Here is a 26,650-nt window from a genome sequence, read left to right as displayed (position 1 = left end):
TTTTGGATGGAACCTCATTGGGATTTTGTACTAATCTAAATACACACAGCTCGTAATTATAAGGATAAAAAACCTTTTATTTTACATTTTAAAACAACTAACTTTTTAATACTTTTTCAAAAAAGAAACTAATGAAGTTTCCTCCTAAGTATTGTTCTCTATAAATGTTATAATATGTAATTTTACTCTAAAACCACTTTTTGATGCCGTTTTGTTTGTTATCCGTGGACAAATTTTTTACCGCTGAAAATAACCAGTGTAGGCGTGTAGCGTCCTCTTACATGTCTATGAACCATAAGTGGAACTTTGATGAAATTACTGAGGGGCTGTCGCCTGTCGGGCTGAGCAATATATATATAATAACCGACGATAATCAATTACCGATAATATTGGTACTGGTAGTTGCCTGCAGTTGGTACAGACTATAGATACTAGATAAATAGGCAGTAGAGTAAGTCTATTAATGTACAACAATTCGACATTTGCACATGATTAAAAGAATATTATATTATTATTTATGTCAGCATAGGCGCCCGCAGAAATTTTTCTAGGGGGCAATGTTATGATTTGTTGTATAATAAATAGTAATTTATCTTAAAACATTCAATTTAAAACATATTTTTGAAAAGCCAGGGGGGGAGCAAATGCCCCAGCTTTCTCCCCTTTCGAGCGCCTATGTCTGTCAGGTATATTGTATTTAATCGTGTTTTTAATACCTAGTAGAAACATGAACATTGGAGGATAATAGAATAATTCTCTTAATGTTTATTGGTTTAACATAAGTTAAAATTATTTTTTGGATGGAATAAATTACTGAAGTCTATAACCTATTACCTAGAGAGCCTATATAATATTATATAGGCTCTCTACTATTACCTAGGTCGGATAGCAAGTAATCTTAATCTGAAATTAATTTCAAAATCCATAACAGTATATACAATATAGTAATAACTAATAATATTATTAAATAAATATAACTATATATTATATAAGATATAACTAAATTGTACAGTTCCTTTCAAAAATGTATTGTATTATCAAAGTTTCTGTATCATGTTTTTACTTTATAATTGAATTTTCTAAAAAGAAAATAGGAAATCTACTCTACTGCTATACTGTATGTATAGTTGTAGCTGCGTTTGTAGCCTGCTGGCTGCTGCAGGTTTCGAGTGTAATACCGTCATTGAGTAGATCACACATTACTTGTCAGTAGTCACTAATAATGGTTGTGTTAAATTTAAATTTGATAATAAATAATTGAATACAAAATACAATAAATAGCTAACTGAGCTAAGGAAATGAAAAAATATATTATAAGAGTCATTTTCTAAATATATTTATTGATATTATGTTAGGTACTTCGGTAATATAGGTATATTTTATTTATATATTGTTATTATTAATTATTATCTCGATTCAAATTATTGAAGTATTGAACTAATTTTTGTAAAAAATATCACACATAACTTTTAAATTATTACAAATCCGTAGAATAATGTAAAAAAAAATATGTAAATATAAGTTTCAAATTTCAATAAATAATAAATACCTACATACAAGCCTATATGATATTATATAATATATATATGTATATAGGTATAAATGTATAATGATACATTTTTCATATGTTTATGTTTTATACATATTTCAAGATCGAATTCCGAAAAAAATATTCAAAATCATGAACACTCCAATTATTTTGTTGTTTAAAAATGTATTACATATAGGTATTTAGTTAATTTAAAAGCTTAGGCAGGAAAATGTGATACAAGGTTTTTCACAAGTGTTGTTCGTATAGCTAAAAAAATATATTGATAGAAATACAGAATATTATATTATTAAAAAATCCCTAGATTATCATCTGTATACTTGCAATTTGCATGCACTATATAGTAATATTTTAGTAATAAGTGGCATTGAAGTATTCAAGTATATAATGGTGGTGAAAGTAATTTTATATTGATAATTGACTGTGGCAATGAATTATTAATAATTAATGAACTATAAAATATAATACTCGTAAATCTGGTAAATTGCAATGAGACACCGTATGCCTACCTCCTACACATTTGTTCGTAAACAGTTACTAAGTAAATATAAAATATTATAAGATGTTTATCAATATTATATTCATAATAATAAACAATATTAGGTATATATAATATTATATTTATGAACTCTGAGTAATGATGTTTATAGCGGATTCGCCCTATATATACGTTTTTTCTTGTTGTGTTTATTATATAGTATTCTGATGAGCTGTTGTAAATTTGTAAATATTTCTTAAAATGCTCGTCTTTAATACAATTAAAAAATATTAAATATAGTTGCAATTTTTTTTATAAACAACATTGTTATGATATTCTGATATTCATCAAGATCACGAAAATATGCTAATTATTCCGTAGCTATAAATTTATAAAATATTTATAACTATTTAATATTTATACAATAAGACTTGAACATGAAATACAAGATTCTTCTTATGTTTATTTTATTGGAATTAAAAAAAAATTAATTTAGAGTAAATAACCACCATCACTGAAAAATAGCGATTTATCTTCAAACAAATTTTCATATCTTATATAATAAAGCGTGAACAATAGTTCGTTTCACTATGAAAAGAGTGCGCCTCGGTCGCCGTTTTTTCTTCCATGGCCCGCCGCCGTCGTTATCGCGAAAACGGGCGGTTCTCCAACGCCGCCGTCTCGATAACGCGTTTTTCTTAGGTTAGGTTCGATTATTACGCGGGTTTTCGACGATTTTATTATTTTTTCGATTTTTTTTTTTTATTTTTTTTTTTTATCGGCTGTTTGTTATATTAAAATATGTTGTTGTATTTTCAAGTGTACGTTGCTTTGGGAAACGTTATATTAAATAGACAATTAATATTAATATAAGCTTTATTACACACGAACTATATGGAATTATTATACAGGTATATATGATGGCATACTCTTCATTTACATATAAAATTGATATGTCTCATAATATAAAAGCCCCTGAAAGAGTTGAGTACAGGTATAGTTAGGTAAGTCAAAGTTGTAATTGCAAATATTCTTAATCATACCTAAGAGTTTCTGTAGGAAATGTTTATGACACTTTTGTTATAGTATTTTATACGTATTTAACGCGTTTTTGATTTTCGCTCGATTATTATGCGGTTTTTCGAAAAATGTTCGCTTTTTTTACGATTTTCATACTTTTCCGAACGTTTTCCGTTCCGTTCCGTGCGTTTTGGGGTCTTCCGAGTACGACGACGTTTTCCTTCGATTTTTTGTTTTTATTCGACTGTTTTTTCCGATCTGTCTGATAATTTGTATATTATAATACAAAATGATGTTGTTTTATATTCAACCGTTGGTTGTTTTTTTTGCTGTGTGTTTCTAGACGACATTTCACCAAACAATACAATGTTCGTGTAGGTACATGATTATAATATGTTATAAAAATACCTATAGATATGAGTATTTCAACTGTACGTTGCTTTGAGAAACGTTAACGGTTTATTTTGTAGATTTATTATTAAATACGTTAAATAGATGTATGATTAAGGTATTTAAGTAGGTAGTGTTACAGATATACATTAAATAGATAATTAATAAGAATAATTAAGCTTTATTACACACGAATTATACGAATTAAAACTGAGCTGAACGAAAAATTCGTCGCAACACAGAAACGGTTTAAGTGCTCGAGATTCGGCATCAGTATCCAGCTTAAACTGTAGTCGATAGGATAAGGCGTAAGTTCCCCGTGGTTAGGTAATAGGAGGTAGAGCGGGTTCGATTCCCTCTCTGGCTGTGCCTTTGGCGCATTTTTACGGCGACGCTCTAATTAACGTCTCTTCCGCCCGTATCCAACAATTTTTTGCATTTTTTTTCGAGTTAGTTTTTGATTTTTTAATTTGAATTTTGAAAATTAAAGCTATTGCTTTCTCTTATACGATAAATACATACGTCTACGATTTTTTTCAATACCATATTATTACGATTATTATAAGTATATATACATATAAAGTGTAGACGTGTAGTACGCTACAACGCGTTTAAGGAGTACGTAATTTTGAATTGATATGTTTTATAAATTAAAAATATTTATCTTTTACTTAATACTTAAAAAAATAATATATGTTTTATAGTTTCTTACACTTACATATCAAAAACAATATCTGAACTTTGACATTAGGAAGTATGACAATTATGGATTTAACTTTCGGACATCGATTTACATCATATTATGATGACTGATAGCTAGACATTCAATTACCATTTTCACTAAATACATTTTATAATATAAAAAAAAAGAACCAGGCATGCGACGGGACACGGTATGAGATTGTTCATATACATATATATTATATATATTGGTATCATAACCTACTATTCACACATTGTCAGCGATCCGACGCAGTAGGATTGCCTACGTGGTGGGTGGGTTTAATGGCGTTTAATTCGATTTTTCCCAATGATAACTGACAACTCGACTCGAATGCTCAAAATATGTTATTCGACTTTATACTTTTTATCCTATAATACAACATTAGACTTTCGACGTCGGAGGCGCAGGTGGATTGTATTGTCAGATATAGATTTAGGATACAGATTTAGTTACGTGATGTGATGATTAATAATAGCTAGACACTCAACTACCATTTTCGCTAAATACATTTTTTTATATACAAAAAGACAGGGCATGCAATGGGAAACAGTATTACGCCAGTTTAGGACTGATAGCTAGACACTTAATTCTTTTCTAGACACCCGATTACAATTTTCCATCGAATTCCTGATAACACGATTTTCACCCGACCCCCTCGAAGGCGCCAAGGCGGCTTCCACCAGCCCAGAAATCGAGGCACACCGACCCCCTCGAAGGTTAGGTTAGGACCCCATCGGCTCCTCCCAAACCACCGGAGGTTAGGTTAACTAAAATTGTGACTACTAGACTTTTTACGATATTTTCTTTACAGTCCCGTCTCCGACCTAGGGTACTCACTTAGAGCGAATATCACTTAGACCGAATATCATTTAGATCGAATTTCACTTAGACCGAATTTCACAGCAGAGCGAGGCACATCTAGTCTTGTCATAATTCAAAAAATATTAATCGTAGAAAGTTAAAACATTTCACTATTATTTAAATTATCATTTTCTATACATAATGCATATTTTTAAATGTTATCATTATTGTATCTATTTATAAATTAAACACTTACATTAAAGTGACCTATATATTCAACGACAAAGTTCATTTGACACCTACTGCTACTGCAAGTATTCATACTACACAGCATAGTTAAATCCTCGTTTCTTTTTTCTATCTTAAGGTTTGTTTCGCAATCTTCAATAATTCTCTGTTACCGAATACTGATTTTTGTTGATAAAATATAAAAAAAATTTTAAATTAAATAAAATCTGTTATTTTTTTTAAACTGTTGAATAATCAGTTTTATTCCAATAATCTCATTTAATCTTACCCATGCTTTTATAGTCCTAGATTTAATTTCCATGATATTCTTTTCAACTTGGTTAATTGCTAACAATTATATTGATCACAAGATAATCGGTAAAAACTAATTAAAGTTATAGAAAAATGTAATATTTTATTATTAACAATTTAAATTATATATTATATAAATATAATAGATACCTGTTTTCGACTTATCGATTTTGTTATAAAATTGTAATTCAAAAACAAATAATCTTAGGTACTTGAAATATTAATAAAATTATTACGATCGAGTGTATTAAAATTCTCAAAACATGAACAATTTTAAAAATGTTGACAAGTTAGTTTCGCTCTACTATTCGTATCATGTCAAGAATCGGTCACTTTAATGTAGGTACCAGATACCTACATAATAAATTTGAATTTAATAATATAAATATATAATATATTATAATAGGTACATTAATATCATTGTATGTACGAAAAACGATTCTAAGCGGTGACAGTCTAACAGCCTACAAAATTTAGTATATTTATTTTATGATATATTTATAGATATGTATTGCTATTAAAGTAATTATTTTTACTATTGGTATTACGGAAAATGTATTTATTGTTTTCAATAATATTGTGTTTGTTATATTATTAGTTTAAATCATAATAATATAATATATTTATACCATATTTTATTATTTTATTAACTTTTGAACTTGAAATAATAAATTTTTACAAAAAAATTGTAAATTTTCGTTAGAATTAGGTAACGATTATGGTGAATTTTATAAAAATTGTAGCCAATTAGCCATACATTTTTATTTTTTATTTACAAATATAAGAAAAACTTATGTAGGATTACCCGATTACTAACTAGACGACTAGTATTCAATTTTTAAAAATGTTGAAATCAATCATTTTTTTATAGTCATTTTTAAAAAAAAAAATAAACTGAAAAGTTCTCATACCTATCAGTGGCGTATTTGAGGGGGGGGGGGGCAACAGGGGCATTTGCCCCCCTCGAGACTTTTTTTATGCAAAATACGTTAGCACTGAGCTATTATTAAAACCTTCCTGATATTGTAACAGTGAGAGATTTTTGCATTTTGCCTCCCCCCCCTGAAAAATTATCCCAAATACGCCACTGATACCTATAAATAGCTCAAAAAGAATAAAAATAAAAGATTATATATGTAAAAACTGCTATATAAAATACAAAATTTAAGCAAATTTTACACAGTTATTTTGAATAACTACTAAAAACATTTGAGGAGAAGTATAGTAGGTTAGTAGTACCTATTAGTTATTAATTAATTATTTATAATATCCAATGTCATAAAAATTTTAACTTTAAATTGTCAACCAATTTATGTGACTTCCCGATTAAAATTATAGTGTTTTATAGATAGAAAACCAAAAAGAAATTTTGTATCAAATTTTCAAATCTTAAGTATAAAAAACAAATATTTTATGAATTACTGTCTAAACCTAAATCTAAAGACTAAAATTGTTCTAATCCTATATATATTTCCAGGTGTTTTCTTTCAACTAGCCTAACCCTATATGGCTATATAATATAGTACCTATATAGACATATAGTCTATAAAAATACAAATATAGACTATAGTGCATATTGTATAACTACGTTTACATTAAATAGTGATCAGAATTTAACAATTATAATTAATAATAATATAATATGTACAGTGATGTAGTCGTAATATTTTTAGTGAGTATACGCTTAAATGTGATTGAAATATAAACGTGGGGGGCTTCGCCCCCCCCCCCCCGTTACCTTAATGCTTCATTGATTTTGTTTTATATTTATCATAATATTACATAGGTACACTATATTACTACCCTGCTGCAATTAAGACTTTACAGTCTACAATATATATATTATATATTATTAAATATTTTAATTTTTTCTTTTTTATGATTACCTACATGGGCTATATTGAGTTAATGACACACAGATAGTAAGTATTCAAGTAATATTAAGTTTTAATCAAATAGGATTTTTAAGTTTAAATTATACACATATATATTATATTATTAATTAATAAAAATAAGAAACAGAATTATATGAAAATATTAAAATACAAAATAAAATATATAAATAATTTTATGTATAAATACAATATAAATTATAATATTTATATTTCATAAATCTAATTATAAACAAAAAAATAAATTATAAAATTTTCCATAGACTAGCCTTTTCTTCATTTAATTTTATCTGTGCAACTTTTCGAGATCTGTTATCATGTGTAGATCTATGTTTGATCAGCCAACTTTTTACATAATTTGTTGGATTCCATATTGCAACTGGTGGTCCATTAATATTTATAAACATTAGACTAGAAATGTTAGTAACGGATAATCTAGACCTGAGATCTGAACATATTAAATTCATTTGGCTAAATCCCCTTTCACATTCAGCCGTTGAAACTGGAAATGTTTTTATTAAAATGTCCAATTCTTTTAACTCGTCATTGATAATTTTATTGTTAATATATTTTCGAAAGCCTTGAATTGCATTATCTGTATTTAATAGAAATCTATTCGTCAATCTCTTTATTTCATCTTCGCCAAATCTTATATTTTCAACTGTACAAGTCCATGTATGTTCATTTAAAATTTGCATATCATTTAAAATACAAGATTCCTCTTCATTTGTTTCAAGTAAACGTGAGTTAAGGTTAGTACATAAACTTGTCAAAAATTGTTTATGGTTTAAATAACATACTTTTTTATTACTAGATAAAACTATGGTTTTGAATATCATAGTTTTTTGTGCAGTTAAAGCTTCTAACATGAAATCTCCATTTTTGGTTTTAAAAGAATCAATCACTCTGATTGTTCTTTTAATTGATTCATCAGCACGCGACAATGTAATTGAATGACTTTGTAATTCACGAGATAAATATGACAATTCTTTAAGTACGTCACACATTAGTGCTAAGTCTAAGACAAATTCTGGACTTCCTAACCGCTTACATAATCCAAGATATTTAGATCTAGATTTTTGATCTCTTAGGTTATCATATGAAGAATTTTGTAAGTGGTTGTATAACGCTGGATATGTTTTCCATACAATTTCTACTGCTCTGAAGCTACTGGCTACCCAACGAACATCAAGAACTCGTCCTGCCTTTAAGAATAAAATGTCTAATTCTATACATGATTTTCTTAGTTCATTTTGATTTTTAGGTGATCTATTATACAATACATATAAACTATCAATAAAATTTTTAAAATGGTTAGTTGCAGAAACGTCTTTCATACAATCATTTACAGCCAGTTCTAATCTGTGGTTCATGCAGTGCCATGAAAATATTAATGGATATTTATCTTTTAAAAGTTTGGTCACTCCATTTTTTTTCCCTACTAAAACACTGGCTCCATCGCTAACAAAAGACACCCAGTTATGTTGAAGATAAGAATCTTGAAAGCCAAAAGTAAACAGACAATTTAAAAGTTGGTTAACTATGTTTTCAGCAGTTTGTTTTTCCAATTTCACTAAGTCCAAGAAAATAAATATTGGATCCTCATGAGAAATTGATGCTTTAATGAATACTGCCATACACGATTTTGAGCTAACTGTTGTCGACTCATCAATTAAAACAGAAATCTTTGATTCAGAATTGATTATATTTTTTACAATAGATTCTCTCATTTTGCATGCAATATGATTTATAATAGAAGTACATGAGTACCTAGAATGCAAAATTGAACCTAAGTGCACACCGTTAGATTTTTGCAATTCTACAAGCTTTGAATGGTCATCAAAAGGTCTATTATGATTTGCTATAAAGTATGCAGTACGGAAAATATATTCATTTGAATCTTGATTTTTACTTAGTTGACCTTCAAAGCTCTTAGTTAATGTTTCAGACACTTTGTCTTTCTTAATATTGCAAGCAAAAAGATGAGCACTGGATTCAGCATGTTTCTTTATCTTATTTCGAAGACTGGCTAATTGTGTTTTCTTATTTAAGTGTTTACCACTATCAATCAAACAAGAAATCCATTCTTTTGAAAGTTCTACACCTTGTTTTTTAAAAGTTTTCAAACAACCAACCTCTTGACAAAAAATGCAACCTAATTTTTGATCCAAACAAATTAACCAAGGATGTTTTGACTTCCTTTCAAGCCACTGATCAAGTGACCACACAGAAGGCCATTGTTCTTGTTTCTGAAATGATTTATTAAATATAAAAGTATCCCCTTTGTAAACAAAATATTAAAACATTAAAACCCAAATGATTTGCTTATACTTTAAATTTATAAATTTATTTCAAAAATAATTTAAAACATTAACAGTATAAGGTACATAATAATTTAACATTTAACTCGTTACTTTTTTTTTCAAATTAACTTTTAACTTAATAAGTTACTTATTATAACTAATTTTAAATAAATACCAAAAACAATTATTCTACAAATGTCATATATGGCATACTGACATGTCTATGTTTATTATTTAAAAATGTTCTAAAAAAATAAAATATCACTTTACACTTCAATCTATGATATATGTTTTAAATAGTAAATACAAAATTAAAATAATATTTTCTTGTTGCTTACAATTTACTATTTAATTAAGTAAATATATGTACTTACATGATCAGGATTTTTTTCTACAAGACTATTACAACTTGAATTTGGGTCATCAACAAATTCTTCATTTAAAGTATTTAATGTGTCAGTAACTGTTACAGAACTTGTCATAGGTATGTCCTAAATAACAAATAATTTTAAATATTTGATAGTCAAAACATTATTAACTATTTAGATAAATTAGAAACAAATTGGAAAATATTATTATAGTTTTAAGACGCGAAAATTAAATACTTGAGTAATAATTATTTGATTTATTCTTGAAAAATATGAAAATAAAGTTTTACTTCCACGCTTATTTTTCTCTGGTTCCATGTTTAACGTTTATTACAATTGTTAAATGCTTAAAATATGTTAATATAAGTTAGAAAAACAACAGACAGCAGTTCCTACAATGACGAATGACGATTATGGTGGTTATACACATTATTATTTATTAATTGTATTATTATTGGTAGACGAAGCCGGGCGTTGCTGGTGTTTTGTAGCGTCTTATCAGTTAGGTACATATAATACGTTTTCCCACAATATTTATAAATAACTCTATGGTCAGTATATCCATGGCTAAGTATTGGGTATTATTTAGCCATGGGTAATCATACGCTGTGCAATAGATAATCTGATAATATTAATATCCAATTACAGTCTTATACTTTCGTAATTTGCACTGTTTGTAGAATAACTGAATAAATGCATTCCAATATGCGTATACCCGCGTATCATGTGTTATTCTATAGGTATACGCACTTACGAAAAATCAGAGAAGTGGGTATACGCCGTATACCCGCGTATACCCTCCACTACACCACTGAATATGTATATATAGGTACCTACATATCATCATCAATTTACCGTTTAGCCTTTAAAAGAAAAACCTTGAAACCTCAAAAGAACAGCTATAATTCAAAATTTATAATCGTTTTATTTAGGTAACGATTTTTGGCCGAAGGTCTCGTGCCGAATTTAACATTGAAGCGATTAAACTATATTATCTAGTGATAGGTACATTGTACGATCGCCAACAACTATCCATCTATAGATTTTATTATCTATTTTTTTTTTTTTTTTATAGGTATGAGATGATGACGCTACGCTTGGGGCTCGGAAGTACAACCATCACAGAAACATAATAATATTATCACAGAATTTAACAATATTATGAAGTGATTACTGCCTACTGATCAGTATGTTTTGTTATGATATAATATTTTGATGTTGTTTTTATTCATAGTTATATTGTTATCACTCTTCACTTATCAGAGGTCGGTGTTCAGTGTTGGTCCAAACACATCGTCTTCATAATTCGTATTCGATACTTTGATAGTTTCATTTAGTTTCATACGTAGTCGATTGTGTAATACTAGGATGTGGGAATTGGAATGCGCATTGCACAGTCTTAGTTAATTGTTTATGAAAATGGAATGCGCATTGCACAGTCTTAGTTAATATAATATAGTAAATAGTTTATGAAAATGGAATACGGGGGCGTGTGGCTGTTATTGTTGAGCGTGTCATGTGTATGATTGACTCGATTGAGTGCGTGCGTCTCACGCACGCAAAACAACATTCACACGGAGTCGGAGTGACATTGTAACATCGATTATTACCTATTTAGCGTTTAGTACATTTTAATATACAAACTACACGTATTGTGTGCTGAATGCGTGGAATATAGATGGGTAGGTCGTAGGTTGCAACACGCCAGCCCAGTGTTGTAGATTGTTGACTACAGACTTGTCTTGTGCATTGTGCAGTTGTACTTAGTAGTTGCCGGTGTGCGGTCTATGGTTGAAGGAGTGTTACGTGTGTCTGTAACGATATTTTTCCAATAGAAGTCAAACATCGCATTTAAAAATATAGTTATAAATTTAATAGAAAAAACAAGATACAATAATAATGTCAAACAATAAAGAGCCGGCTGATAACCAACTCGAAGATTTTAAAAAATCTGTTGAGGTAATAACTTATTATATGATTTTCTTCAATACTTAGTAAATTGTTTATTATTAGTAAATTATAAGTGTTAAGTACCAATTAATTATTTCATTTTTTTGCTGTTACACTTGTGAACGTAGAAATAAATTTAATAGAAAAAAGTAGGTATAAATAATAATAATGTCTTACAATAAATATCTGGCTGATAACCAACTCTGAACTCAGTGATTCAAAAAAATCTTTTGAAGTAATTAATTATTATATCTATAATTTATTAAATATTTTTATACTATTCAATTATTTATTATTAATGAACTACCTATAAACACCAATTAAATATTTAATTTTTTTAAAATTATACCAGTAAACCTAAAACAAATAAAGTGTTATAAATGTATTTTACCTTCATTTATCGTATATTTTAGTATACCTAGACCTCTACATGAGTTTAAACTCAGCGGTGCCTAGTAATCTTTTATGATATTGAATAAAAATAAAATAAAAAATAAAAAATATGCAAATAGGAATTTAAAAAAAATCTTAAAATTTGTTAAATTAAAATATCAAAGTACATACATATGGAGTAATATTTGTAGGAGACACTAACAAAAAACTAATAATTTAATCTCAACACTGATAAAATTGTAATGCACTTAATAACAATTATCCTAATGGACACCATTTACAGTCATCCACAGTGAATGAGTTAATTATATTTATAAATTTTAAATAATTATCATGGAATTAATCACTGAACTTATTTATTAGTACATACAATAACATTTTAGTAAATATATTAGTATTTTGTAATTACACTTTGGATCATGTACGATATTTTTAGCGAATTATTTAACTTATTTTTTCATTCAAATATTTATACAATTTAAAACAACAAAATCTAAAAGATTCAAAGGTATAGTGCACACGTTTCTATGATATTGTTTAATTTTTGTAGTAATAAGATAATTAATTATTATTTTATTATCATCAACGATTGTTTTCTAAATTATTTTTTGAAATATTTTTTTGTAAGTTGTTATTATAAAATGAGATGATTATCTATTTTATTATTTTAATGTTTCGAGATAAGTGCATTGATAGTTTCTGGGTATGATGTAATAATAAAGTTTATTTTTATTAATATTATTATAAAAAAAAAAACTGTCATGATATTATACAACTTATCTTAAATTTTTAAGTAATACAAAAATTGCCATGTAGGTATTATAATTTACTATACATTTTTTTTTTATCATAGGTCAACAATTAACAAATTAATATTAATATGTTTGTTGTAGAGTTGTAATTCATAGTCATAAATATTAAAATATTATATATTTAATTTGCTATTTTTTAACTTCAAAACATTTATATTCTCACAAATATAAGTATAAAAAATATATTTAATTTAATTTTGTTATGTTTATTAATGTTTATATTAATACATAAAAATGTATGTTAAACTATAAATTAATAATTACCTATAATTATTAAGTATAATAATATTGTCTAAAATTTAAAAATATCTTATTTATGATATAAAACGATTCATCAAATTTGCTCTTCTTCCCCTTTTATCTTTAAATTATGTATTTAAATATTTGAATTCTAATTTTTGGAACTTTTGAGTAAAAAAAAACTTATTAGATTTAAATTTGATCTTATTCAAACCTAAAATTCTACAAAAAAAAATAAAATTACCTATTATGTTAGTAAAACTAATGAAATATTTCCAGTCCAAAAATGGTAAAATTATTTTGAAAATATTTATGTAAATATGGCTATATTAATATAAATATTTAGGAAAAACGTCAAGTATCAATGTTCAATCTATTTCAAATTATATAAAAACAATTTTGTGCAGTACAAAAAAAGACAAGTTTAATAGTCAATATAGACAATATATTAATATTCTTACTATTTTTGACTTCGCTTATGAAGTTATAAGTTATGACCAAGAGCAATTACATCACTGTTAATTACTATTATAATATCCTCTTGATGACTATTTTGTACTTAACACCGTCAATAATCATTTTTCATATTGTTACTTATTTGTTACACTATTATTTAATTTGCATACAATAAGTATCCAGGTACTATAAGTACTAGACAGGTTACTACCAATGCAATAAACTATTAACAATGCACTTAGGTTATGTATACTCAATTGTACTATTGGTACCTAAGCATGTCCCATATAGCTAAATAATTAAATATGATTTAAATATCTATTGACAATAAGTAAAATATATCAAAATTAAATTTGTGTGACAGTAAGTTGAATTTTGCTATTCATTTACTTCTTTTATTTAAGTTGTTTTTATAATATTTTTGTGACACAAAACAAATTTTATTTTTATATTTTTTGATCCAAAAGGTAGACTTGTCATGAACACAATTTTTTGAATTTATTCATGTATAATATAATGAATAATTATAAATATTATATATATTGTCATTTATATTTTAAACCTACAAAAAATAATTGTTCAAAACACAGACTAGATCCTAGTCTATAATTTTATGCTAGCTACTTAGACTAGGTTATATTGTTTTAATTTCACTAATAGGCAAAGGCAAATAGCCATAACAGTTTACATTGTTTAAATATATTATTATTTAAAATTGTTTCAAGTTAAATAATTATACTCTTATTTATCATTAATAATAATTAAAGAACATGAATATTAAAATATTTCTACTTGCACTGTCCTATTTTAAAACCATACTAAATCAATGACTTAATGACCTTTTTAAAATTCATTTAGTATTTTACTTTTGTATGTATTAGTTTCCATATTAAATGTTAATGGACAATGAATAGAACTGATATATATATTAACCTTGGAAACGCCTATATTATATTTCATCCAAACAAGTTATTGAAACTAAAAATAAAAAACTTGCTTATCTTACTTTAAATATTAGTTAAGTATACTTAAAATATTGTTAAATGATAAAATCTCTAGAAATCAACCAACTTGTTTTTGTATAAACTATTTATTGGTCAAAGTTATTTTTAATTGTTTAAATAGTGATTTAATTTATTTTGAATAATATTGATTACTTGTGACAAATAATACGTCAGAAATCAACCTTGATTTTTTTTAAATTATCGTTGGAGTAAAAGTATTTCTAGCAAATCAAGTTTTGTAGATACTTGACCTATAGCCTTAGGACTTAAGGATTCAGGACAAACATGTCGTCCCACACCCGATATGATTTAGTTTTTTCAAAATGTTTGAAACTACAATTTAATATTGTGTAAAAATAATACATTTAAATACAATCGAAATTTTAATATCGTAATTCTTAATGATTTTATACTTTTATTATATTACTTATTTTTGTAGCAATATACTTATGCCTCGACTTATGCTTAAATAATAATAAATTTATGCACATTTTAAAATATTAAATTACTTGAATAAACACTTAATACCTATTAGAAAAATTAAAAATAGATTTCAGAAAATTATAGCCTTCATAGCTGATTTTAGTTAGGAATATATTTTAATTGTATAAATATGAAATATAATAGCTTAATAAATATCGTGTATACGGTATACCCAGTATAAATTACGTAATAGTTATTTTAAATCTAATATTGATTTTTTTGGAATACTTGGTTTGTTTTTTATATGTTTAATACCGTAATAATTATTCAAATCATTGATCGTTTAAGTATTTCTTACCCAATCATTATGAAAATAACTATTTATTTTAATATTATACCTATTATAAATTAACCATATGTATACTCGAATATAAAAAATGAAATGAAAAGAGTTATTGACGTTATTACGTTAATGGTGCATTATTTATAGACTACCTATCTATTTAGTTAAATATGTGTTAATGTATATTATCATAGATTAAATATACTACATTTAATCTATGATATTATTTTGTTTTATGAATGATAATTAATGCGAAGTAAAAACTTTAAAGTAAGAGTACCTATCAAAAGTTTATTTTAAATTGTCTTACCCATTGTACATCAAACTATAAATAACTATTAATTTAATTGATTTTTTTTTGTTGAGTTTTTGTCTACAACAAACAGTATTAAAAGTGAATGAAGTTGACGATATTTCATATTCATAGGTACTTAAAATAATGATTTCTCCTCAAACCATTTTTGTTATCATTTTTGTTGTTATTCAAAAATATATTAATTGAAGAAATATAAGTTATAACATAGTCTATTTTTACTCTAAGGGACCCGATGCCAGATTTTCAAATTTTCCGCAATTCTATAAAATTTGAAAATTAAATTTTGTATTTTAGTTACCACCTTAATTATAATACCTTTCTACTAATTTACTATCCGATACATACCTATTTAAGGGGGGTTGATAGGGTGTATTATATCGAAAAAAATGACTTCACGAGATGAATTCTTAGGCCTTGTAGTCTGTAGAATTGTCGGATTTTGGTAACTATATTTTTATTTGAAAGAAGAAGACTTCCAACAAGCTGCATCGAACTTCGATTTTTATTTCATCAAAATAATAGTAAAATATAATTTATACAAAATTGCTTAAAATTGTATTATTTTTGAAGACAAATAATAACGTTTGAGATTAAAATATTGAAAAACGGAGATCAATGCGGCCTGTAGAATATTACCCTCTATTTGTAATTTGTACATATTTTTAATAATTATACGAAATACAATTTTCAAAATATGTGGAAGCTATTAATATAATAATATTAAAGCTTTTTATAGGAAACGGCACAAATCTATTCATATCGTTCTATGTATTACGTATACGATACTTCAGTATTGACTATAGTTAATTACCCAATATTATAATACTATCAGAAAATAAAAGCGATTATTTTTAATAAAAGTTAGCTCTATCAATGGAATTGTTAATTAAAAAAATATATTTACTAATAATAATACGTATATTTATACATTATACCCATCATCCTTGCTCAGTCGTTTTGTCGTATATAATAATTCAACAATTATCATTGAATTCAGATTTCACACAATTATTGCAGTGGCCTAGGCCCATTGTATTTTAAAATAGAATATTAATAATAAATTCCGTTGATATTTGTTTTTTTCACTATAAAGGTTAGTTAAATACTTAAATATACACCTATGCAGTATTTATATTATCCCTAATTTATTATATTACTCTAAAATAAGTATTTAAACTAGCAATATTTTTTATTGTATTAGCTATTAGGTATTAAAATTACACTACAAACTGTTATAATTAATGTGAATAATTAGTGATAATTATTATTTAATGTTAACAAAACAAAACCATAAAGAATAAAAGAACCGTCAACTGCAATGTTATTATCTATAATTATTTATAGCCTTATAGTCATAATATACTTAAAAATCATTAGTCATTCCTATACGTACAACACATTTTATCATTTTAATTTTGTTTATGAACAAATTAATAATTGTTTATTGTAATAGGTATACAAGGCGATTTATCGAGTATTTTGATTTTTGGAATACTAAATATTAAATAATAGGAGAGTAAATTAACTTATTATCAAAGTTAAAGGTAAGAACATTATACCTTTGCATAAATGTTGACTTTTTTCGATGTTTTAATTTTAAAGCAAGATATAGGTATTATAAATTATACATTTTAAAGATTCTCATTTTTAGTTTAAAAATTAAAATAACGAAAAAGGCAATGTTTAAGTATAAATAATATTTTTACCTTTAACTTTGATTATAAATCAATTAACATTGAAATTTCATATTAAATCTAGTATTAAAGCGTGCTAATCACACATAATATAGGTACTCTAAAAATCGTTAACGAATTATAAATTGTTGTTAAATTAATATTAATTACCTAATATAATTTTCAAATCATCTTAACTCCACATTTACCGAGCCTATATTGTCATAGATCAATTATTTGAGTGTACAGCAACTAAGTTCAAGCAGAATATACTATGTATTTTTACATGCAAATCAATTTACTTACACCTTTAATTTGCTTCCTGACTACTTTGGTTTTTGTAATTTTTAACATCAACTAAGCCAAAATCTTTAGGTAATATTAATAAATAAGTAACATTAAGCAGTTTTAATATTGGAGACATTCAAATTTAAAATTTTTGTTTTTGACTCACTCGCTCATCATAAAAATTATAAGGTAATTCCTGTATAGTTAAAAACATGTAATTTGGCAGTATATAAAAAAATCGTAAATTTGCTATTTTTTAAAAATTAATGTCGGTTTAGGGAACTATCCGTTCTAAATGCCTGTAATAATAATAATAATTTACTATAACAACCAAAAAATAAGCAAATAATAAGTAGTAGGCAATTTATACAGCGAAGTGATAGCGGAAAGTAATGAACTAGCTTATTAATGAATGAGTTTATCTGAATGTGCCTTTTTGCTGTTGATAACTTTCAAGAAGCAGATCACTTATCTCTATAGCAATACATCAAATGCCTAAAAGATAAAAACTGAGAAAGCCGAGATATGCATAATCGATAATCCTTGTACAAAATAAAGATAACGTCAGTGATATTAAAGTACAGTTTAAGATCCTATAAATCGTGTATTGAAGTCAACCAAAAGTAATGATATTTTTAACAAAAACCTATAATCATTAAAAAAAGACCAAATTTAAAACCGCTTAACAAAAAAAGGTCAGTCGGATTAGTGAGATATACATTGTGGTTCAAGACTTTTTTATTTAGTTTATTACTGTACTATACCATTCGTTCAAAAAATAAGAAACATTGTTAAATAGACATTTTTGTACTTCTTCAGTATTACCTAGCATTTTTTAAATTATAAGCGGATCGATGAATCTATTGGTCTTATAATGATTTGAATGATATTTTTATTTTTGTTTGTCATCACGCTTTGGAGAGTAGAAAAAATGGTTCAATCTGAAACTTTGAGGCTAGTTCATGGTAGAAAAATAGAAAATAGGATCCTTTTTGTACTTAAAATAAAAAAACGATTCCCGGTTATTTAGATTAAGAATAACTTATGTGGGATCTTGTATTAAATTTTTAAGAATTTTGACCCAGCGAAACATTTTGTTCTCCAAAAAACACAAAATCTATTTTTTCAACAATTAGATTTGCTTAAAAATTCCCTTTTCCTTAAGTTTTTTATTACTTGTCACAATTATTATTTTTAAAATACATCTATCGAAAAAATATCATGAAATACACTAATACACACAGAGCCGTGTTAATGGGGGAGGGCAACAAAATATTGTTTGGTATTTTTATGTATTTTATGTATTATGTTATCGATTAATTTATTACCTATTATTTTTAATTAAAATAAATGAATAATGATACATAATAAATATTATACCTATACTATATTATAGTTGGTATTCGTGATGTGTGTTTATATGGTATTCCATGGAGATTTATATAATAAGAAAACAATTAGTAGATAAATCGTAAGGCGTGAAAAAATTTTGCCCCGGGGCGCTGAATTGCTTGATACGGTTCTGAGTATGCACTAGTATACATATTTAATGATATAGGGGCAAATTGAAGCATTATTTCGACTAATTATGCTGTAGGTACATAGACACAAAAAAAACATCATTGTAGAATACAATCATCACTCCGTTCAGAATCTAAAAATAATAATATGTGAATATAAAAACTTTGTGCAGTCCGAGGCGTTATTTACTTATTTGCACAAAATACTGTTACAACATAAACGAAAAAATAAATGTAGTGTAACGATACAATCTTAATTAATATAGAATATAGATTATATATTATTTATTAACTGATAATTTTAAAATATAGATATTTCTATAATAAATAGGTCAACGACAAAAATATTGTTTCCATTTCCACGTTAGACAAGTTTCATCTTTCTTAGGGCATGATGTGTTAAAAAATGTATTGAAGTCGTCGGGACTGAATAATTTTTTCAGAAATTACAGATTTCCATATTATTCAGGTTTCATATTCGACAGGTTTTACTGTATATACTAAATAGTTTAAGTTTTGTATATTGCAAAAGATAATTTGATTTCTGTTAATGCATTATTTATTAGCTTTTTTTATTTTATATTTCAATTTGAAATTAAGATTTTTCTATAAAATAATAATAAATTTAAATTAATATACCTATTAATACTTAACAAAAATAATTATTGATTTTATTACATTTCAGAATACTCGTGTTATTAGGACAGGGAATGGTGCGCCAGTTGATGATCATACTAATACAATTCAAGCTGGAGTAAATGGACCACTGGTGTTACAAGATCATACTTTTTTAGATGAAATATCGCATTTTGACCGTGAACGAATTCCAGAACGAGTAGTACATGCTAAAGGAGGAGGTTATTTTAACTTTCAATAATATTTTATTTACATTAAAAAAAATGAAATGTATTTTAGGTGCATTTGGTTATTTTGAAGTAACACATGATATTACAAAATATTGTAAGGCTGATATATTTTCAAGCATTGGAAAACAAACTCCTGTTGCTGTAAGATTTTCTACTGTTGGTGGAGAGAGTGGATCAGCTGACACTGTTAGGTATATATTTATTTTATGTGTCTTATGATACATCGTAGGTGTGCGCAGACTTAAATTTCCGGTCAAACCTGAAACAATTAGTGCCTCAATACTTGGACAGTGTTCCTATTTTTTTTTTAACACTAACATACATTCTTATTGTAAAATAAAGACTGAGTAATATTTATTTATATAAATAGAATCAAGTATGTATGTGCAAACAACATAAATGTGCTAATTTTTAAACATATATTTTTACTTTTTGGAGTTAAAAATAAAATTTGAATTTTTTAAAATGAAATTATATACTCGTAAATATAAAAAGCATAAAAATAAAGAAACATACCTACCTATCTACCTAAAATTTAAAAAAAAAGCTTGGTTGAATAAATACAAATTGTGTACCTACACAAATTATATTAATACATAATGCATATATTATGTGTCTATAACCTAAATATAAACTTAGTAAGGTATTAATGTGTAATCATGTAATAATTTAAATTAAAGAGGAATTATAAATTAACTCTCCTTTTTCCCATACCTAGTCTATAGTCATAGTACATATTTTGTTCACAATGTTTTTGTTAGATGAATAAATCAATAAAACTTATGAAGTGGTATACTTATATTTTTTAAATTTTATTTCATTATTACAATAAATACAATTTTTATGATATCCAGAAATATATTGTTATAGAAAAATTAAAAATATAATATACATAAATTTGAAATTTTATTTTTCCCCTAAAACTATTCTGGTCGAGCCTACCAGCTCTCCCCTATGCTTGCCTTTATATATATATATTAATTATAATTATACATAAAACTTCTTAAATTATCGTAAAAACTATATTATATTGTGCTTAATAGTATACATTATGTAATCTAAAAGCTACAGTTATTTATTCTTACTATTTCTTAGTGTTTACATACCTTATAAGTGTAAAATTATGCTTTTGATATTATTTAATACCTACACTAGTATAACTATATATTATGACATTTTTGATAATTTAAGAAATTATAGGTATTCATTAAAATTAAAATTAAATTAAATTTGTCAATAGATTAGTTTTATAGTTTTATAAAAGTTTGATTATTAAAAAATTGATAAATAATAATCTATAATAATGTACCTACTTATCTATGTATACGCCATGTATAATTATGATATATATTTGTATTATTATTAGAGACCCAAGAGGTTTTGCTATAAAGTTTTATACTGAAGATGGAGTTTGGGATTTAGTTGGAAACAACACACCAATATTTTTTATAAGAGACCCAATTTTATTTCCAAGTTTTATTCATACCCAAAAGAGAAATCCAGTTACCCATTTAAAGGTAATACAATATAATAAATAATATGATTAGTACCAGAGCTATATTAAAATTGTATTTAGGATGCTAATATGTTTTGGGACTTTTTGACTCTTCGTCCTGAATCATTACACCAAGTGATGATACTGTTCTCAGATCGTGGAATTCCAGACGGATATCGTCATATGAACGGTTATGGATCTCATACATTTAAAATGGTCAATTCTTGTGATAATGCAGTTTATGTTAAATTTCATTTCAAGGTATTACAAATAATAGCTTATTAATGAATACTAAGTTCCTTCGATGCTATCAAATAATAAATTTAATAAAAGCTGTGTACCAACTATTTTTAGACCGATCAAGGTATAAAAAATTTGGATGTTAAAAGAGCTCGAGATCTTGCAGCTGATGACCCAGATTATTCAAACCGTGATTTATTCAATGCTATTGCTAATGGTAACCATCCAACTTGGACTCTCTATATACAAGTGATGACATTTGAAGAAGCTGCTGCTAATAAATTCAATCCTTTTGATATTACAAAAGTTTGGTCACATGCTGATTATCCATTAATACCAGTTGGCAAACTAGTATTGAATCGTAACCCCACCAACTATTTTGCTGATATCGAACAAATTGCTTTTAGCCCAGCACATATGGTGCCTGGTATTGAACCTAGTCCTGATAAACTTCTCCAGGTTTTTATTATTTTATATTTTTCATAAGTATTATTTTTTAGAGTTATATTATATAATTGTTTTAATTTTTTGATTTTAGGGACGATTATTTTCTTATAGTGATACACATCGTCATCGTTTAGGAGCTAACTATTTGCAGTTGCCTGTAAATTGTCCATATCGTTCAAAAGTCACCAATTATCAACGCGATGGGCCTCAAGCTTATGATAATCAAGGGTCTGCACCAAATTACTATCCTAATAGTTTTTCTGGACCAGAACAACAACCCGCGTATCGCATGTCTTCATTTGATGTTTCTGGTGCTGTCGCCAAGTATGAAAATAAAATTATTTACATCATTAATATTATAAACATAATTTTTTATGCATTTAGCTTAAACATTTTTTCAACATTTTATTTTACAGGTATGACTTAAGTAATGATGATAACTATACCCAGGCAGGTTTACTTTATAGAAACGTTTTACCTAAAGATGAACAAAATAGATTGGTAGAAAATATAGTAGACAACTTAAAACATGCTGCTGACTTTTTACAAGTATGAACATATTTTATTACTTTAATTTTACACATAAATTTTCATCATTTTAGTATTGTTTATTTTTTATTTTATTATTTTTAGGAAAAGGCAATTTATCATTTCACTCAAATTGACGATGGTTTAGGTAAAGAACTTAGAGAACATTTGAAGTTGGCCAAGTGTTCAAAAGCAAATCTTTAATAATTTTAATAAACCGAATAATTATTTAAAATAAATAAAAATCACAAATTATATATCTATTTTTTTTTTAGTTTATTAATTCTTAAAATGCTGTGTATAAGGCAAACTGTAATTATTCAAGTGACTTAATAATTTTATAAGTTTATTCATTTTAACTTTAAAATCACATTTATGTATTTCATATTATATTGAATAGTTTAAAATCAAAACATTTTTTTAAATATATTACCTATTATATTACATTTTTATTTTTTATATCATGACTCACTTTATCTTTTATTTCTATTAAATTAATCAATTTAAAATAAAAGTTGATGAACACGTTAAGCTGTTAGACTTTTCCTTACCATTAAATGAGATTAGAATCTAATAAATGTACTCTGAATGTATCTGAGTACTATGAAAATGTTACATAATTGGATCTTGCCTAGGAATCTTGTACAATTTATATTTACCTAGGTATTATTTAAAATAACTAAGTATCTATTATGGTTATGAAGACCTGATATAAAAATTTTAAAAAAAGTACATTTTAAAACTTAGCTTCTCCTCTATTGTAATTGTTTAATGCTTGTTCTATCCATTTTTTGCTCATATCACAGAGCATACATCATATTCTTCTAAAAAATATTTTTTTAATCTAATTAGCCTATTTTTTTAATTATTATTTTTATTTACTTTAAAAACTAATTAGTTTTAATTATAATGTTAACTCATTTGGTATGTTTTTATAATGAAATTTTTTTGAAATTTAAGTAAAAATATTTAAATTATTTTTTAAAGGTAAAAATACCAAGTGTAAAGTTTAAATAAATAAATAGAAAACTGTATTAATATGTTTCTTACATACTAACAGATAACAGATTAAATTTACTATGCTACTAACCAATCAGAATGCATTAAGTTGAACCATTAAAATATAAATTAATAACTAAATTATGAAATCATTAACATGTATTAGCCCATAATATATATTTTTTAAAGAGCATAATTTCATGTACTTACCTAACACTATTGTTAACAGCACTAGGACATGCATAAAAAGTACTATCCTACAAAAAAGGGTGCATCTAGTACTCTAGTCATAGGTTTTATTCACATTGATTACAACCGGTCTATATTATATACCACTCTGTATAATTATCTAGGTAAATATTATCCATAAAACTTAACTTATATTGTGATATGCTGGTTAAATATTATGAGGTTACCTACAACATAAATTAACATTACCTACAGCTTTAATTCTTTGAACATATAAAATTACATAGGCAAATTGCTTTTAATTGAGGAATTGCATTTTACTTTGTACAATGTATACATGTATCGAAAATGATCTAGTTTATACTAAATGGGTGTTATCCTAGGACCTAGGCCTTAGAGTGATTATACGTCTTGTTTTATGCAGGATTGTCTTTTATTTCAACTTTGTGTCCGAGGCGTCATTTTTTTTATTATAAGTTATAACTTATAACGGTTCATTCCAAAAAAATATACACAGGTATAAATAACAATCTTTGAAAATATAATATATAATATAATATATATATAATATATAATATATAATATAATATAATCAAAAATCATTTTCTATACAAAGTATACATTATATGTTTTCAGCTGTTATACGCGCTCCCCATAACTTGTCGAAATAAAGCTTCAATTTTGAATTTTGAGCGTGGTTTCCGATGGAAAAGTGAATATCATTGGTGCATTAAAAAGGTCAAAAGTAAACATTTTCCAACAGTTTTTAAAAAAATTGAAAAAAAAAACAAAATAAAAAGTGACGAAAAAACGGGAAATTTTACGCAAAACAAATCATCGATCAAATAGATTTTTTATATGGTTGTAATTCAAAAACTAATCACTGTAAATACTTGATATTTTCACCAAATATTTATAATAGTATTATTTATATACAGTTAAATGTTCAAAATATTTTGATATTTTTTAAGCTATTTATAGACAACTGAAATTTTCGATTTTTCTGAGAAATTTATTTTGAAGTGTCAATAAAATTGTTTGGATAATGCTATTTATAGGTATTTGAAATATTCGTTTTTTTTATTTTTTTTTTTATAAATATCGATAAAATGTTTTTGGCTGAGTTAAAATACTTAAAAATTTAATACAAAGTTCCTCATTAGTTATTCTTATAGTGATTAAAAAATTATAAGAATAAGTACATAGGCACAGTTTTTTTTTATTAGCATTTGAAGTTCAAATATTGACAAAAAATTATCTAAATCATGAATATTTGTAAATTATTTTGTAGGTATAATTCATAAAAATGTTTGTATAAGTAGGCAAGTAGCTAAGAGTTGAACATTTGATACAAGATTTTCCATAAGTTTGGCTTACGATAATTATAAAATAACTTACATTTTGGTGTATTTATACATTAAAACATAAACCACCTTTTTCCCCAACCACTGGAAATTATATCCTAGGCTGACAAATTATCTTCGTTCAGAATAGTTTTTTGTTAACAATGATACCTCTCGTACTCATTGGATTCAAATTGAATACATCAATTATTGTGACCTACTATACAGCAGAGCGTTACTCACTTGACCGACTATTTATAATTTATTATGGCTTGAAAATGAAATAGAAAGCTCTTCATAAGTGGTTCATATTGAAATCAAAAAGTCTAAAGCATATGTAAAAATAAATTTGTTTTATAGACATTTTAAGTTTAAATTTATACGAAATTACATTGCATTTAAATTTTAAACTATGATTAACCAATAACCATCGTCATTATTTTAATATTATTTATACAGATTATTAGTGAATATATAGAATATTTACGTAATATTAATAGATATTTAAGAAATGTTTTATAGGGGGGGGGGGGCACAAATAAAAAGTTCAAATTAGCGTAGGTATATGGTTAGGTTAGTACAGTTATGGGGAGTACAGAGAATCTAAACTCTAAGAGGTTAGTACTCTCAATATTAAAATACGGTTAATAAGGGGCGGCAGTGGTGACTATCACATATCTAAAACGGTGCTCAAGCATCCCTTTCATGGATAATTAAATATATTCACACATATTTAGATTTAGTACATAGTATGTGTGAAGTGAATACATTTTAAAATTCAAGTTTTTATAAAGCCCAATTCTAGAAAAATCAAAAATCACATTAAAATAAACTTTAAATATTGGTAGGGGAACCGTCTGTCTGTACTTGGTTTTTTAAGTGAGCACCTGTACAATTTATCGAGAAAGCTGCTACTATCCATTATGGTCGTCGAGCGCCCGCGACCCTATATTTTATACAACACAGCACTCTATCTATCATGGAACCGGCTGCAACAAACGTGAATATAGATTACCAGTGACTATAATAGTTCGATTCTCACGAATGCCATCAGTTCTCT

General features: G+C 26.0%; 2 protein-coding genes across 3 annotated transcripts; one reads left to right on the top strand and one right to left on the bottom strand.

Moving 5' to 3' along the window:
• Positions 1-7,202: 7,202 nt before the first annotated feature.
• Positions 7,203-11,066, bottom strand: LOC126550500 (E3 SUMO-protein ligase KIAA1586-like). 2 transcript variants are annotated; one of them, XM_050202255.1, is made up of 3 exons: positions 10,303-11,066; positions 10,072-10,188; positions 7,203-9,643 (listed from the first exon to the last, which is right to left on the bottom strand). In XM_050202255.1, exons 1-3 carry the CDS (start codon positions 10,381-10,383, stop codon positions 7,640-7,642), a joined length of 2,202 nt encoding a protein of 733 aa, XP_050058212.1. In that variant the 5' UTR covers positions 10,384-11,066; the 3' UTR covers positions 7,203-7,639. The 2 variants fall into 2 exon arrangements, with proteins under 2 accessions (XP_050058212.1, XP_050058213.1); XM_050202256.1 differs by having other exon boundaries at positions 7,204-9,643; positions 10,356-11,066.
• A 348-nt stretch (positions 11,067-11,414) lies between these two features.
• On the top strand, positions 11,415-23,503 carry LOC114121294 (catalase). The gene is made up of 9 exons (XM_027983556.2): positions 11,415-12,024; positions 20,169-20,340; positions 20,399-20,540; positions 21,716-21,866; positions 21,926-22,105; positions 22,199-22,543; positions 22,623-22,855; positions 22,948-23,080; positions 23,165-23,503. The coding sequence occupies exons 1-9, from the start codon at positions 11,965-11,967 to the stop codon at positions 23,261-23,263; spliced, it is 1,515 nt and encodes a 504-aa protein (XP_027839357.1). The 5' UTR covers positions 11,415-11,964; the 3' UTR covers positions 23,264-23,503.
• Positions 23,504-26,650: the final 3,147 nt, after the last annotated feature.

This window comes from Aphis gossypii, chromosome 2, assembly GCF_020184175.1.
Source record: "Aphis gossypii isolate Hap1 chromosome 2, ASM2018417v2, whole genome shotgun sequence".
Lineage (NCBI taxonomy): Eukaryota > Metazoa > Arthropoda > Insecta > Hemiptera > Aphididae > Aphis > Aphis gossypii.
This window is presented reverse-complemented; position numbering and strand designations above follow the sequence as displayed.

Bases quoted from the DNA above. Each gene is read 5' to 3' on its own strand.
- LOC126550500 (XM_050202255.1), bottom strand. From the start codon at position 10,383: ATGGAACCAGAGAAAAATAAGCGTGGAAGTAAAACTTTATTTTCATAT. The intron at 10,189-10,302 runs GTATTTAATTTT...TTTGTTATTTAG, and splicing joins ATCAAATAATTATTACTCAA to GACATACCTATGACAAGTTC. The intron at 9,644-10,071 runs GTAAGTACATAT...AAATCATTTCAG, and splicing joins TAGAAAAAAATCCTGATCAT to AAACAAGAACAATGGCCTTC.
- LOC114121294 (XM_027983556.2), top strand. From the start codon at position 11,965: ATGTCAAACAATAAAGAGCCGGCTGATAACCAACTCGAAGATTTTAAA. The intron at 21,867-21,925 runs GTAATACAATAT...AATTGTATTTAG, and splicing joins ATCCAGTTACCCATTTAAAG to GATGCTAATATGTTTTGGGA. The intron at 22,856-22,947 runs GTATGAAAATAA...TTTATTTTACAG, and splicing joins GTTTCTGGTGCTGTCGCCAA to GTATGACTTAAGTAATGATG.